Genomic DNA, 17059 nt, shown 5'->3' with positions numbered 1-17059 from the left:
AGAGACCTTGGAGTGCAGGTTCATAGCTCCTTGAAAGTAAAGTCTCGGGTAGATAGGATAGTGAAGAAGGCATTTGGTATGCTTTCCTTTATTGGTCAGAGTATTCAGTACATGAGTTGAGAGGTCATGTTGCGGCTGTACAGGACATTGGTTTGGCCACTTTTGGAATATTGTGTGCAATTCTGGTCTCCTTCCTATTGGAAAGATGTTGTAAAAGTTGAAAGGGTTCAGAAAAGATTTACAAGGACGTTGCCAGTGTTGGAGGATTTGAGCTATAGGGAGATGCTGAACAGGCTGGGGTTGTTTTCCCTGGAGCTTTGGAGGCTGAGGGCTGACCTTATAGAGGTTCATAAAATCATGAGAAGCATTGATAGGGTAAATGGACAAGATCTTTTCCCCGGGGTTGAGTGTCCAGTACTGGAGGGCATAGACTGAGGGTGAGAGGGGAAAGATATAAAAGGGAGCTAAGGGGCAACTTTTTGCGTGTATGGATTGAGCTGCCAGAGGAAGTGGTGGAGGCTGGTACAATTACAGCATTTAAAAGGCATCTGGGTGGGTATATGAATAGGAAGGGTTTAGAGGGATATGGGCCAAGTGCTGGCAAATGGGAATAGATTAGGTTAGGATTTCTGGTCTGTATGGACAAGTTGGACCGAAGGATCTGTTTTCATGCTGTACATCTCTATGACTCCAAACAACTGTTGAGAAACCATCATTTGATGGATTTAAAATGCACTGTACTGTATAATTCTCCCTGTGAATGTAGCCCTGTTGCTTTGCATTGATTCATTTTTAAATTTACTCCCTCAGGGGATCAGCTCTCAGTTTGATTGCCTGTTGGTGAACATATCTCTTGGCTAGACCACGATTAAGGACCACCACATAAGGTCTTAAAAAACAGGAGAAGGATCCGGGCATTTGTGCCCATTCAATAAGATCTTGGCTGATCTCAGTGAGGCCTTAACTCCACTTGCTGTCTACCCCAAAGCCCTTGACACCATCATTGGCGCCAGGCATCAGTCCAGCTCAGTCTTGAATATATTCAAAAGAATTCCAAAGATTAACAATCCCCTCCACGTCATTTCAATTCATGGACCTATACCTTAAATGGGAGGTCCTTATTTTTAATGGTGCTCCTAATTCTTGAATATTACTTGAGAAAAACCATTCCCACTGCATCTAACCTGTGAAGAGCCCCTCAAACTTTTATGTGTCAATGGGAACCACCTTTCATTCAGTCAAACTTCAATGAGTATAGACCCTACTCACATGACCTTTCCTCATAAAATATACTATGTCATTGTTGAGAATTAGCCTAGTGAACCTTCTCTGAACCCTTTCCAATGGAAGCATGTCCCCCCTGAGGTGAGGAGATCAGAACAGTATGTGTGACTCCAGCTTGGCCTCACCATTAGCAAAAGCCAGAAATTGCTGGAAAAGCTCAGCAAGTCTGGCAGCATCTGTGGAGGGAAATCAAAGTTAACATTTCAGTTGAGTGACCCGTCCTCAGAATTGACCCCTGAGGACAGGTCACTCGACCTGAAACATTAACACTGATTTCTCTTCACAGATGCTGCCAGACTTGCTGAGGTCTCCCCACGATTTCTGTTTTTGTTTCTGCAGCTCTTTCGGTTTTTATTTGGTCTCACAAAAATCTTGTACTGTTGCAGTAAGGCCTCCCTGCTTTTATATCCCGTTGTCCTTGCAATAAAGGCCCGCATTCTATTTGCTTTCCTGATTACTTGCTACACTTATCATCAGATCCTTACTGCTCATGTGAAAATGCCAAATATAGTGATTGTCAGTCGTTAGTCATTGAACCACTCATTGCTCTTATTGGGAAGTTCACTTGTAAGCAGGCCGCTGGCTGGGAGACCCTGTGGGGCACCACATGGTCAAGTAGCGCAATGTAATTCTCAGCCTGGGCTTGGTTATGAAACATGATTGCTGAGGTACCGGTTTGGAAAGGAGCTGGGATCTATACCTCAGCTTTGTGTCACTGCCTTCAAGGAGGGGCGAGAAATCGAAATTGGGGCAAATAATAAACCCTGCCTTTTTGTTTGTTCTCTTGCAGCTCTGTGGCTTTGTCTACGCCTGTTACGTCAGCAAAGTCTTTATGGAAGAGGAAGACAGCTGTAAGTGACTGACGTTCTTACTCAGGATGATGCTTCGCCTTTGGTAACACTGCAGGGAGAACCATAGGGTGGGGTGGGTTGGTGGGATGGGGGGGTGGTATTTTAACCTGATTCTCGGCTCGGGAAATGTGTGAAATGCCATTTTTCCCACCGCCACAAGCCCCCTCCCCAAATGCTACGGCAGTCCACCGATCTCATTGGAAAGTATTCTCAGGTAGAGTTGGAATGCTCCAATCCAATTGGTATGTCAGTATGTGGGTCAAGTTAAAATTGCTTCTCCCAAAGTTTTATACATGAGCCAAACTCTAAGACATCAATCCTCTTGGGAATAATCGCAGGAAGAAGTAACAAAACAGTTGAGTCATTGAAGGTGCTGTATAAATGCAGATTGTTGTCTCTGGGGACAGTTTTTCAGAGTCTGTCCATAGGATCTGACGTTTTCATACAGTAATTCCAGTCATTTCAACTGAAATGTTTCCACAGGGTAGACACATAGAAATATTGGGTGCAAGAGCATTGTTTGTTACCCTGAGTAAAACTATCTCAGGCTTAACTGGAGGTAGCGAGATTGAATTCACTTTCGACAAAAGATGTTGATGCACTGGTGATCGTTGTTCAAAATTCAGTCCATTTTGTGATGGTACCTACAAATCGGAGAGTTGAAAATGGAATCCTGCTGTTACAAAAAATGGGGAACTACAGACCCATCGCCCAAGGGAAAAGACCAGAAACTATAAGACCATAGGAAGTAGGAACTCGGCTAGGCCATATGGACCCTTGAGGCTGCTCCATCATTCAATAGGTTCATAGCTGGTCTGACATTCCTCATGTCCGATTTCCTTCCCTTTCCCTGTAACACATGATTTCCCCGACTGATCAAAAATCAATCTATTTCAGCCTTAAGTATATACAAAGTTAAAAATCACACAACACCAGGTTAGAGACCAACGGGTTATAGTCCAACAGTAGTGCTCCAAAAGCTTGTGCTTCCGAATAAACCTGTTGGATTATAACCTGGTGTTGTGTGATTTTTAAATTTGTCCCCCCCTCTCCCAGTCCAACACCGGCTCCTCCACATCATGAATATATACAAGCACTCTGCCCCCTCAGCTCTCTGTGACAAGGAGTTCCAAAGAAATTTTTCCTCATCTCAGTCTTAAATTAGTGTCCCTTTGTTCTGGGACTATACCCTCTGGTCCTAGACTCTCCAAAAAGGGGAAACATTCTCTCAGCATTTATCCTGTCATGCCCCATAAGAATCTGATATGTTTCAATGGGATCACCTCCCATTCTTCTGAACTCCAATGAGTCCCAACCTGTTTAATCTCTGCTGTTAAGATAATTCCGCATACCTGGGGTGACCCTTCTCTGAACTACCTCCAAAGGAATAACACCTTTTCTTGAATAACGAGACTAAAACTGTTCACAGTCTTCGTTGTGTGGACTGACCAGCATCTTATTGCAGTAAGATTTCCCTACACTCCCAATGGGCCATCATTCTGTTAGCCTTCCTGCTCACCTGCTGCATCTGACAAAGCATGGCATTCCTGAGCATTTAGGAAATAATTGTCTGGTTAGGCAATGTGGATTTTTAAAGGGGAACTCTTGGCTGACAGACCTGATAGAGATTTTTTGAGGACATTACAACAGAGTTAATAAGGGGAAACAACGTACATGATGCATCTGAAATTTCATAAACCATAGAATGCAGGAGCAGAAATAGGCCATCCAGCCCATCGAGTCTGCTCCATCATGGCTGATCTGATCATCCTCAAATCCACTCTCTTGCCTTTTCTCCATAATCCTTGAATCCCTTCCTGATTAAAAATCTGTCTCTCTCAGGCTTTACTTTCCAATGGGATAAAGAATTCCACACATTTTCCATCCTCCGCAGTTGCTCCTTACCTCCACCTGTATGGATCCTGCATCAGCTGATGCCTGACTCCTTCTTGCAGATGGATTAGTTTCATCTTGCACTAACAAAGTCACCCCATCACCTCTCCCTTCCTGCCTGCCCTTTTGAAAGGTTACAAATTCCTGAATATTTAGTTTCCACCTTTGATCTCCTTGTAACCATGTCTCTGTAATGAATCTAGGATCATACCCAGTAACCTCTATATGTGCCATTAATTTGTTTATTTCATTGTGAATATTATGCGTATTCAAACATTAATTTGACCTTTTTGTTTTCTGTTTCCTCTTTGTCCGTATTTACTGGGTTTTTTCAGACTTTCATACTCTGTCCGTTCCTGTCCCATTCTGGGTATTATGGTCAAACACATTACCCTTTCACTTTGCAAGCTTTCCATTCCCCCCAGTCTTGAGCCCTCCCCCTCTAATTAGTTTATCGCCCTCTTTATAGCCCTAGCTCTTCAGTTCACCAGGACACATGTCAAACACCTTTGATAAAGTCCCATAAAAGAGTTTAGGAGGAGGATGCAACAGACCTCCAGGCGATTTAGACAGGCTGAGTGTGTGGGCAAGAACAGGCAGATACAATCATACAACACAGACACAAACCCTTCAGTCTCACCAGTCCATGCTAACCATAATCCCAAACTAAACTCGTCCCACCTACCTATGCTTGACCCATATCCCTCCAAAATCTCTTATTAATGAACTTATCCAAATGCCTTTTAAACATTGTAACTGTACCTACATCCAACACTTCCGCTGAACCATGAACCACTTTCTGTGTAAACAAAAAATTGTATCCCATGCCTTTTTAAAAATCTTTCTCCTCTCACCTTAAAAATATGTCCCCCAATCTTGAAATTCCCCATCTTAGGGAAAAGACACCTGCCATTCATCTCATTTATATCCTTCCTGAAGAAGAGCTCATGCCCGAAACATTGATTCTCCTGCTCCTTGGATGCTGCCTGACCTACTGCGCTTTTCCAGCAACACATTTTCAGACCTCATCTATATCACTCATGATTTTATAAACCTCTATAAGGTCACCTCTCAACCTCCAATGTTCCAGTGAAAGGAGTCCCAGCCTATCCAGCTTTCTTTTATAACTCAAACCCTCCTTCCTCACAATATCCTGGTAAATCTACAGATTAATAATATCCTTCCTATAACAGTGAACTGGACACCTTTACCATCCCCTGAGAAAAAGAACAGGAAGTGACATCACCACAGGAAATGACATCACCAATCCATGGAAACTCAAACATACAAGTAGAAAGCAGGAAACATCAGAAGTGCTTCATCTAGAGACTCACTGAAGATGTGACCTAGTATGGTGATGAAACATCTGAAAATGAACATAAAACATAGAAAAATACAGCACAGAACCGGCCCTTTGGCCCACGATGTTGTGCCGAGGTTTTATCCTAATGTAAAATATAATAACTTAACCTAAACACCCCTCAACTCACTGCTATCCATGTGCATGTCCAGCAGTCGCTTAATGTCCCTCATGACTCTGCTTCCATCACCACCGCTGGCAACACATTCTCTGTGTAAAGAGCCTACCTCTGACGTCTCCTCTATACCTTTCTCCTAATATCTTAAAACTGTGACCCCTCGTACCAGTCAACCCTGCCCTGGGGAAGAGTCTCTGGCTATTGACTCTATCTATTCCTCTCATTATCTTGTACACCTCGATCGCGGGCTTTTTCAATCATTCTTCATGAGACAAGCCCTCCAGTCCAGGCAGCATCCTGGTAAACCTTCTTTGCACCCTCTCCAAAGCCTCTGTATCTTTCCTATAGTAGGGCGACCAGAACTGAACACAATATTCCAAGTGTGATCTCACCAGGGACTTGTAGAACTGTAGCAAAACCTCATGGCTCTTAAACTCGATCCCCCTGTTAATGAAAGCCAAAATGCCATATGCTTTCTTAACAACCCTATCCACTTGGGTAGCAACTTTGAGGGATCATGTACTTGTACACCCAGATCCACTCTACCAAGAATCCTGTCTTTAATCCTATATTCAGCATTCGAGTTCAGCCTTCCAAATGCATCATTCTGCATTTATCCAGGTTGAACTCCATCTGCCATTTCTCAGCCCAGCTCTGCATCCTGTCTATGTCATGCTGCAGCCCGCAGTAGCCCTCTATACTGTTGACGCCACCTCCAACCTTTGTGTCATCTACAAACTTACTAACCCACCCCTCAACCTCCTCGTCCAAGTCATTTATAAAAACTACGAAGAGCAGAGGCCCGAGAACAGAGCCCTTCCAGCTCAGTGAGCAAACCTACGTCCAGGACCTAAGTACCTTTTTATGTACATCATAAAGAGTGACATAAGGAGTGACATGCTAGGAGCTAGTAGGGTGGCACGATGGTAAAGTGGTTAGCATTGCAGCCTCACAGTGGCAGGGACCTGGGTTCAATTCCCACCTTGGGTGACTGTGTGGAGTTTGCACATTCTCTGCGAGGTATTCCTCCCACAATCCAAAGATGTGCAGGTCAGGTGAGTTGCCCGAGTGTTAGGTACATTAGTTAGGGGAATGGGTCTGGGTGGGTTACTCTTCAGAGGGTTGGTATGCAGTTGTTGGGCTGAAGGGCCTGTTTCCATACTGTAGGGAATCTAATCTAATGTCTGTGTAACAGGTAATTTGGAAGACAAATGTTGAATCTTTGGAATTCTCTACCCAGAGGGCTGTAGAAGCTCTGTCTTTAAATGATTCAAGACAGAAATTGATAGACATCTAGTCACTCATAACTTCAAGCCAAATGGGGATAGTTAAGGAAGATGGTTTTGAAGCAACTGATGGACCAGCTCCTAGAACGGTGAAGCAGGCCGGAGCAGCTGCTAAGGTGTAGATCTCACTGAAATCCAGTAAGTGTCCCCGGCCAGCTCAGGAAGAGTACTCCCCTGCCATCTGAAACCACGTCTTCCTGCCCTTCCTTACCACAGGCCTCCTTCCCTGTCAGCCAACTGTCTTTGCTCAAACATTTGGCCTGGATCTTGTTGTTCTTTAGACCTTCTATGGATGTGATTCTACAGAATAAAGTTCTAAGTTTGCATGTACCCACAGTGATGACAGAGTACATTTAATTCAGGAGAGTAATTTATAATAGTCTCACTTGACAACTGCTTCCTTTCATGAAATGCAACTTTCAATGTAATTGCATTCTTAGTCATGGTATAGTATGAGTCCAGAATTTCATTTATTGCAAATTAGTCCATCGTGCTAGGGTTTTGCAGAGATTTTGCATTAGATTATAACCACCTTGAAACCATCTTGGTAAAGAAAGCATTTACTTTATCCTCATAAAGAGTGACATATAGATTAGGTTACTTAAAGTGTGGAAACAGGCCCTTTGGGCCAACAAGTCCACACCGACCCACCGAAGCGAAACCCACCCATACCCCTACATTTGGCCCTTACCTAACACTATGGGCAATTTAGCATGGCCAATTCACCGGAGCACCCGGAGGAAACCCACGCAGACACGGGGAGAATGTGCAAACTCCTCACAGTCAGTCACCTGAGGTGGGAATTGAACCCGGGTTTCTGGCGCTGTGAGGCAGCAGTGCTAACCACTGTGCCACCGTGCCACCTTATGTTGGAACCTAGCGTGTATGTACAACATACTATAATCATTTTCAACCAAAGAAATAACCTTCATTCATAATTACATCAGGCCCTCTTTGTTAGATTGATTCCCCAATTATCACCAAATATGCCTCCACTTTTCTCAATTGTTTACCTAATTGAGAGGTGGACCTGTTTGGATCTACAAAATACTTGTAGGAATCAGCAAGACAAATAAGGGTAAAATGTTGCCCTGTGTTCAGGGGTCTAGAAGCAAGTGGTGTAACTTAAAATTAAGAAGGTTTTCATTTGGAACTGAGATGAGGAGGAACTGAGCCTTAATCTCATTGACAAATTATAGCAGATCAGGTGTGAGGGGCTGAATGATTTGAGTTCCACACGGGTCAGTTGGTATTGTTACTGTTATTGTTATGTAGCCACTTTCTTCATAGTGAGATCCTACACACGGCCTTGCATGAACAATATTTGCTTGAAGGATGAATGTTGCCCAAGATTCCATGACAGCTTCCTGCTTTGTGATTTAGAACAGAGCCCTTAAGATGTTAAGGGTTAATGTGAGGCCATAGCTGTTTAATCGACACCTTGTATCCTCACAAAGTATTGAAATTTGTATCTAATCTGGAATTCCTGGCGAATAGAGGTTTCACAAACTTGCTTTAGCATCAGACGCTGCTCCTTGAGATGCTAAGAGAAACAGGCAGAGGGACAGAGGGGATTGGGCTTTTGACCAAAACTTCGATTTTCCTGCTTCTTGGATGCTGCCTGACCTGCTGTGCTTTTCCAGCACCACACTAATGTTGACTCTAATCTCCAGCATCTGCAGTCCTCACTTTTGCTGAGGGATAGAGGGAGCAAGCCTTCCAGTTCTGTTTTTATAAACTCCCTGATTTGATCAAACAAAGCTGCTGCCTGAAATATAGTTCCTTTGTGTATTTCCATGTCTGGTTCCATTTTTTTGAACTAGGATAATGTACAGGCAAGGTTCAGCCCAATAGGTGAAACTTCCAGAAAGTAAATCCAACAGGAGATATCATGTTGATGACATGTTAATTTCAGTTCAGTTTGGGCCTTGTTTATTGATGGCTTCATGAGCTTGGCTCAACTTGATCTGGTCTGAAAATGTGTTGCTGGTTAAAGCACAGCAGGTCAGGCAGCATCCAAGGAACAGGAAATTTGATGTTTCGGGCAAAAGCCCTTCATCAGGAATCATCCTGATGAAGGGCTTTTGCCCGAAACGTCGAATTTCCTGTTCCTTGGATGCTGCCTGACCTGCTGCACTTTAACCAGCAACACATTTTCAGCTCTGATCTCCAGCATCTGCAGACCTCACTTTTTACTCAACTTGATCTGGTGACCAATGTAACTAACTTAAGCTAGTGCTTCGCCTTTTATAAAAAACCATGATCGATCCCAAATATTACAGGAAACCAAAACCTGATTGTCCATTTTTACCACTAGGATACCAAGGCCCAATGCTTCCATCCACCTCTGTATCCTACAATTTGTAGAGATTCCTTATTGAAGTTCTTAAGAATTCTTATCACCAAGACAAGCAAACTGACCTTCCTGCACAGCCCCCCACTGCTTTCCTGCCTCTAGCCTACTTTGGAAAAGCATTTGTAAGCTGCAATGTCACTGTCTCCTGTCACTTTCACTGAAAGACCTGCACAGGTGTCACACCTTTAATGGAGTGAACCACCCCAAGTTGCTTCACAGGAATGTCAGGGTTTGACACTGAGCTGCATACGGAGGCGTTATGACAGGTGAGCAAAAGCTTTGTCAAAGAGGTTGGTTTTCATGAGAATGTTAAAGGAGGAGAGCAAAAGGGAGAGGCTTCTAGGGAATAGGATCCTGGTCACTGGAACAATAAGATGTTGGAATGATGTACTGCTGCAAAACAATGTACTTGCTCTTTGAAAGGGCAGGCATTTTCACGGAAGGGTCCAAGTGATCGTCTGTGCTCGGTTATTCTTTGTTTCTGTGATATTCTGCGACACAACTTGGATAAAGGGATTGGAAAAGAGGAAGGATGTATCGCATGAGTGATCAGGTTACTATGCTTTTTCAACCCCTCCCTAGTGTTTCGGCTCTCTCCATTCTGTGCTGGTAGCTAAAGCTAGGCTGGAGACTTGACGTCCACTGATTAACCAGCTAGATAACACTGCTGCTTCTGACAGCTGGTAACACAGAAACGTGGGAGGAAGGCAAGCACAGGTTACTGACTTGTGTTTTGATCAAAGAATTGAGCCTGCCGAGGAGGAGATGAAAGCAAGTGATGGAGGAAAAAAAACAGTAAACTAGTGGTGCACCAAATCTTTGTTAGCGCTTTGTACAATTTTAAATAATTGTGATACGGTTATACCTACAAACCTGTGCTGATCATGAATGATTATGAACAGTGTCATGTATGAATAATAGTATAACTTCACAACAAAAGTCACATGATACCAGGTTATAATCCTAGTTAAAAATCACACAACAGCAGGTTATAGTCCAACAGGTTTAATTGGAAGCACACTAGCTTTCGGAGCGACACTCCTTCATCAGGGATAGTGGAGGGCTCAATCCTAACACACAGAATTTATAGCAAAAATTTACAGTGTGATGTTAATGAAATTATACATTGAAAAATTGATTGTCTGTTAAGCCTTTCATCTGTAGAATACAGTGATAGTTTCACTTCTTTCATGTGTAAATCACAAAACCTTTTTTTAAAAAAAAAGTTGCATTCTCCGGTTGGCTGTTAACAATGGTGATAGCTAGACAATATGTTGAAGGTGTTAGCCCCCTGTGTTCTCTGTCTATGACCTGATGTATAGATTGATTCTAACCTAAAAAGTGAGATAACGGAGTTTGACATAAATTCATGCAGTTTTTGAGCTCAGAGTTCTACATGAATTCATGCAGTTTTTGAGCAAATTACAATGTAACCTGCAAGTACAAATTCACCCCACAAAATAGATGTGTGCAGGTGGGTCTTTGTGTGTGTGTGTGTGTGTGTGTGCGTGTGTGTGTGTGTGTGTCTGGGTTGGGGGTTGTGAGTGTGAAAAAGCGTATGTGTGTGTGTAATGAGTGCAGAGTGTCTTAAGTCTGTGAGGGGGTGCATGTGTGAGTGTGGGAGTGTGTGTGTCTGTAAGAGTGTGTGTGGGTATCTGTGTGCGTGTCTGTGTGTATGTGTGCCTGTGTGTATGTGTGTATAGGAGTGCCTGTGTGTGTGTGTGTGTGTAGGAGTATCTGTGTGTGTGTGTATAGTGCAATGGTGGTCACCTGTAATGTGACATGAACCCAAGGTCCCGGTTGAGGCCCTCCCTATGGGTACTGAACTTAGCTATCAGCCTCTGCTCGGCCATTTTCCTCTGCTGCCTGTCCCAAAGTCCACCTTGAAGGATGGTCACCCGAAGGTCCGAGGCTGAATGTCCTGGACCACTGAAGTGTTCCCCAACTGGGTTATAATCCAACAGGTTTATTTGAAATCACAAGCTTTCAGACCAAGCTTTTTCACTATCCTATCTACCTGTGACTCTACTTTCAAGGAGCTATGAACCTCCACTCCAAGGTCTTGTTGTTCAGCAACAGTCCCTAGGACTTTACCATGAAGTGTCCAAATCCTTTGCTTTCCCAAAATGCCACACCTCACATTTATCTGAATTAAATTACATCTGCCACTTCTCAGCATACTGGCCCATCTGATCAAGATCCTGTTGTAATCTGAGGTAACATTCTTCTCTGTCCACCACACCTCCAATTTTGGAGTCATCTGCAAACTTACTAACTATACCTCTTATGCTCTCATCCAAATCATTTATATAAATGACATCAATTCCAGATTGAATCTCGCTGTGATGCTTACTCTACATTAGGAAGATTGGCACTTAATGTCCAGGTCTACTCAAAGAGTACAGCCACTAATTGAAGTTCTCCTCAACTCCACCCAGTGTAAATGAGGATAAAACAGTCAGGAGCGTATCAAAGAGTGCAGTGCCTTGTTTCAAGATTCCTGACAGATTATTTTCAAATGATTGTCAGAACATTTCCTAGCAGCTGAACTTACACTGGTGGGATCTGCATTGATGTTGTGACAAAGCTGCTCCTTTAACAGGGTTATGCTGTCCTTATCTTTTTTATAGAGGGGTCATAAAAGCAGCAATTCTGAAAAATCTAGGTTTGTAGGGTTTTAGGGCCAGTCTGATCATAGCTAATGGATTCTGCCTCAGGTAAAAGAACATAGAACATTACAGCACAGTTCCGGCCTTACGGCAAACAGTCAGTCAGTTTTGAGACTGCTGATCCACGAAACAGCTCCATGAAAGAAGGTGTTCCATGCTGAATCTCTCTACCATCTCTCTCTCTCCTGTAAGTCCCTGCCTGTGATTTTCCCTTTTTTGCCAAGGGGTGTTTATGGGGATTGTTGCAAATATTTGGAACAGCATCATTAAGTTGGGATAATCTGTTTCGATTAGGTTAAGTTATTCTACATTCTGCTTTTTTTGTGTGTTTCATTTGGTAAACTTGTAGATAAATTCTGTTTTGTTTACAGCTAAATGGTTTAACCAGCTGCATCCCTCCTGGAATATCCACATACACCTGCTTAAAACAACTGGCAAAGTTAGGGTCTGGGTTACTTTCTTGGAATGTTTTCAGGGGTCTGGCCTGGTCCATAACAATGTCAAATAAAAATACATTATTGTCCTCTAATATTGGTCCTCCACTCTCATCATAGTCTCTCTTCTCTCAGGTGGTCAACCTGTCATTGTTTTACACTGGCTGTTTTACTCCTCACTTTTATTACTGGCCTATCCTGACTCGATAACTACGAATCCTGCGAGGTGTCAGGTCACTGTAAAGTGACTTGTCTTGTAGATATGTTTGTGTGCATTTATACATTTGCTTTTATGATCTGAAATGATGCCAATCCTGGCCAACTCAGATCTCAATGGGAAACCTGACTTTATAGATGACATTTTTATTTCTCCAGTCATTTACGATAGTGCTTAGTCACTGACTGTACTTACACGGGGCTGCCAATGTTCTTTCAGAAAAGAAGACATATTTACTATCTACATACATATAGTACAGTTTGAAAAGATCATAACATAAACAGCAAAACAAAGTTTCAACATGTTTCCCAGCAATGTTCGTTATGGATACTCAATCCCAGGAAAGTGTCACTCCTGTCTGAAGTCTTTAATATCTTACTTAACTGACACTTCCCAGGTTTCATTATCTGGAAACTTCTTTCCAGTTCTGACAGCTAGAAAATTTCCACACAAATTCTCAAAGCTGTGCACTTTGTGAATTAAGAACCCTACTGCTGCTGTGTACAACAGTTCTCCTGAACTGAAAAATTTAAATCTTTTGAAGTGAATTCAAATCGTTAGCGGCCCCTCATCTATCTTCTCTGCTTATTGTAATAGTTCAACTTGGTAAACACTTCAGCCATTAACAAAATGGGTATTAGACTAAGCACCAAACTGGATTCACAGTCATTACCAGTCCCTGTGCTTCCTTCAAGGGTTCTGGCTGGTGTTTCTCAAAAGGACATTGGTGAAGTATGTGGGGCTTTTTTCTACAATCTGTCAGTTTCTTTGTCACCCTGTCGATGCCTGCATTTTATTTCCAGATTTTAAAATTCTGAATTTGAAATTCTCGAACTGCCATGGTGGTATTTCAGTTTACTGGATTTGTTATTTAATAATTTAATATTTACTTCAATATTTAATGACTGGGAGAATTTAATATTTCAAATGCTGTCAAGAAATAGGTGTTACACATTTATATCTCCTCCATTGATTTCTGACTTCAGTACTATTGGTTCAGGCCTTTGCATCAGTCAAGGTGTTTGAAAAAGAGAACAGGGCTGAATGCCTTACTGCTAGCCCCTACACCTTATGGTCTGTGGTCTGTTTGAACTCAGCACTTAGTGGGCGGCGCGGTGGCACAGTGGTTAACACTGCTGCTTCACAGCGCCAGAGACCTGGGTTCAATTCCCGTCTCTGGCGACTCTGTGTGTTAGGTGAAGGGGTAAATGTAGGAGAATGTTTTTGCCCGTAGTGTTAGGTGTAGGGGAATGGATCTGGGTGGGTTGCACTTCGGAGAGTTGGTGTGGACTTGTTGGGCCAAAGGGCCTGTTTCCCCACTGTAGGGAATCGAATCTACGGGGCGGCACGGTGGCACAGTGGTTAGCACTGCTGCCTCACAGCGCCAGAGACCTGGGTTCATTTCCTGCCTCAGGCGACTGACTGTGTGGAGTTTGCACGTTCTCCCCGTGTCTGCGTGGGTTTCCTCCGGGTGCTCCGGTTTCCTCCCACAGTCCAAAGATGTGCGGGTCAGGTGAATTGGCCATGCTAAATTGACCGTAGTGTTAGGTAAGGGGTGAATGTAGGGGTTTGGGTGGGTTGCGCTTCGGCGGGTCGGTGTGGACTTGTTGGGCCGAAGGGCCTGTTTCCACACTGTAAATAATCTAATCTAATCACTATGTTTAAATGGCCTTTTGTGTTTGGGTTCCTTTGCCTGTGATTCACAACCTGGTGACAAAAGTTAGATCCATTGGAAATATGAAGCAGGGTTTTTTCTCTGGGTCCTGGCCCCAGAGAATCAAGGGTGCACGCTTTCACAATATATTTCAATCCCTTTTCCCTTCACAAATGCAATTATTTCACTAACACACTGTTAGGAGGCAGAACCTGTTCTGTCTGACTGTTAAAAATGAGTCCCATCTACACACAAATAAATGTTAATGAATATCTTTAAAGGCTACAGATGGTGCAGGTACATGCCAAATCCATAGTAGATTAGCTGTCGATTTGGAGTTACTTACAGACATAAGAACGCGAAGCAGTTTTTTTTTGCAGTGAGATACAACTGCTGCCTTCTGTGAACTAGAAGGTTTTGAACGTGCTTCAAACAGAAACATTAAACTTCCAGCTGAACTGCCTTTAAACGCGCCTGCTCTTCCTAGTTATGAATATTCCACTTGAATAATTAATATGTTCTGCTTGTTCGGGTGAACATGAAAGATACCATGTCCCAGTTTGAGGAAGGAAAGAGAGTTCTCTCACTGTCCTGGCTAACATCTGTCTCACAACCTGCCTCACTAAACAGGACAAGTCTGTTTTTCTTTTCATTGCTATTTGTGAGATCTTGCCCGTGCAGCAATTAGCTGTCATCCTTACCCACGCAACAACAGGGCTGGATGTTGAAAATTAATTAATTGTCTAAAATTAGGGACATTCACAAAGGTACCCATCCAAAATGAATTGTACCTTCTCTCTCTGTCTCTCTCCCTCTCTCTTTACCATTCTGCCTTCTATCTCTCTTGAAAATCTCGTGAATCTCTTTGACTCATTGTTCTGTGATTTATTCCCAACCCCACAGCACCTCCCTGCTCCCCAACCATCAATAGCTGAAGTAGCTCCTGTTGTGCTAAAATAATGGTATCTAACAACAGAGGCACTGCGTACAATTAGCCATGATTTGGAGATGCCGGTGTTGGAATGGGGTGGACAAAGTTAAAAATCATACAACACCAGGTTATAGTGCAACAGGTTTAATTGGAAGCACTAGCTTTCAGAGCGACACTCCTTCATCAGGTGGTTGTGGACAACCTGAGGGAGTAACTCTTTAAAAGCTAGTGCTTCCAAATAAACCTGTTGGACAATAACCTGGTGTTGTGTAATTTTTAACTTTGTACAAATAGCAAGGTATTATGAGATGACAACCCCTGACGACACTTCAAATGTACATCATTGACTGAAACACTCTTTGGAGTATTCTGAGCCATGAAATGCACTGTCAATGTAAGTTGCTTCATTAACCTATGGGAAGAGAGATAGGTCACATTGCTCCTTAAAGCTGATTTGCCATTCACTATCAATATCACCAATTCACTATTCAATATGCTGGAGTCTACATGTGTCTACACGTGTGTGTTTATGTGTGTGTGTATGTATATGTGTGTATGTGTGTGTGTGTGGATGTATATGTGTGTGTGTGTGGATGTATATGTGTGTGTGTGGATGTATATGTGTGTGTGTGTGTGTGTGTGGATGTGTGTGTGTGTGTGTGTGGATGTACGTGTGTGTGTGTGTGGATGTGTGTGTGTGTGGATGTATATGTGTGTGTGTGTGGATGTGTGTGTGTGTGCGTGTGTGTGTGTGTGTGGATGTATGTGTGTGTGTGTGTGTGTGTGTGTGGATGTGTGTGTGTGGATGTATATGTGTGTGTGTGTGTGTGTGTGTATGTATGTGTGTGTGTGGATGTATATGTGTGTGTGTGTGTATGTATGTGTGTGTGTGGATGTATATGTGTGTGTGTATGTGTGGATGTATATATGTGTGTGTGTGTGTGTGTGTGTGTGGATGTGTGTGTGTGGATGTATATGTGTGTGTGTGTGTGTGTGTGTGGATGTATATGTGTGTGTGTGTGTGGATGTATATGTGTGTGTGTATGTGTGGATGTATATATGTGTGTGTGTGTGTGTGTGTGTGTGGATGTGTGTGTGTGGATGTATGTGTGTGTGTGTGTGTGTGTGTGTGGATGTATATGTGTGTGTGTGTGTGGATGTATATGTGTGTGTGTATGTGTGGATGTATATATGTGTGTGTGTGTGTGTGTGTGTGTGTGTGTGTGTGTGTATGTATGTGTGTGTGTGTGTGTGTGTATGCATTTGTTGTATTTGTGTGTAGATAAGAATCAATCCATGGTGTGATTTAAATAGGATCTTTCATGGTGCTTTGCTGAGAATCAGCACAATTACTTGGTAAAAGACAAAATCCATGATAGGCTGATAGCACCATTTCAAATTTAAATATTAAAGTTTACAGAGTCAGGGAAAGAATGAAACAGATTGGACAGTTCTATCAAAGAGCTAGCACAGGCAGGATAGACTGAATGGCCTTCTTCTGTACTGTTTTGTTCTATGATGTGATGTCAAATTTCCAATTTCTTTCACAGTCTTGACTTTCCCTATCTTAGTAATCCCCTCCCCTCCTATGACTGTCTGAGATCTCCGTTCACCTAATTCTAACTTGCATCTCTTCAGTTTAATTACTCGACCGTCGATGCCAGATCCTTCAGCTATTGGGCCCTAAAACTCTGGAATGCTTTCTGTTTCTGTGACTTTATTGAAACTACCTGAAAGACAGCAAACCCAGTCAGGGCCTCATGGTTGAAGTCACATGACTGGGGCTGGGAGGATGCACATTGATAGAGATTTCATTGCAGTCTGAAGTATTCCCCTTTCACACAAAAGACAAAAAAAAGTTGCATGCACATTATCATGTGCTTTTTATGTTAGCCAAGGTACCCACTGTAATTATGATTGTTCTCATCCATGAGCAGTTTGCTATTCATGTCCATCTCTGCATTTATGGTGAAGTCTTTCATCCATGTCAGTCTCTTAATGGTACC

General features: G+C 42.8%; 1 protein-coding gene across 2 annotated transcripts in view; it reads left to right on the top strand.

Moving 5' to 3' along the window:
- The window catches only part of nkain1 (sodium/potassium transporting ATPase interacting 1), a 573165-nt gene that overhangs the window by 514470 nt on the left and 41636 nt on the right, over window positions 1-17059 (top strand). The window contains exon 5 of one of the 2 annotated variants that reach the window (XM_060847489.1): window positions 2075-2135. The exons of the other annotated variant lie outside the window; for it this stretch is intronic. Within the exon in view, the coding sequence (XP_060703472.1) occupies window positions 2075-2135 (61 nt within the window). The remainder of the gene's footprint in view (window positions 1-2074; window positions 2136-17059) is intronic. 2 annotated transcript variants of the gene reach the window in all.

The sequence above is a fragment of the Hemiscyllium ocellatum genome, chromosome 30, assembly GCF_020745735.1.
Source record: "Hemiscyllium ocellatum isolate sHemOce1 chromosome 30, sHemOce1.pat.X.cur, whole genome shotgun sequence".
Taxonomy (NCBI): Eukaryota; Metazoa; Chordata; class Chondrichthyes; order Orectolobiformes; family Hemiscylliidae; genus Hemiscyllium; species Hemiscyllium ocellatum.
This window is presented reverse-complemented; position numbering and strand designations above follow the sequence as displayed.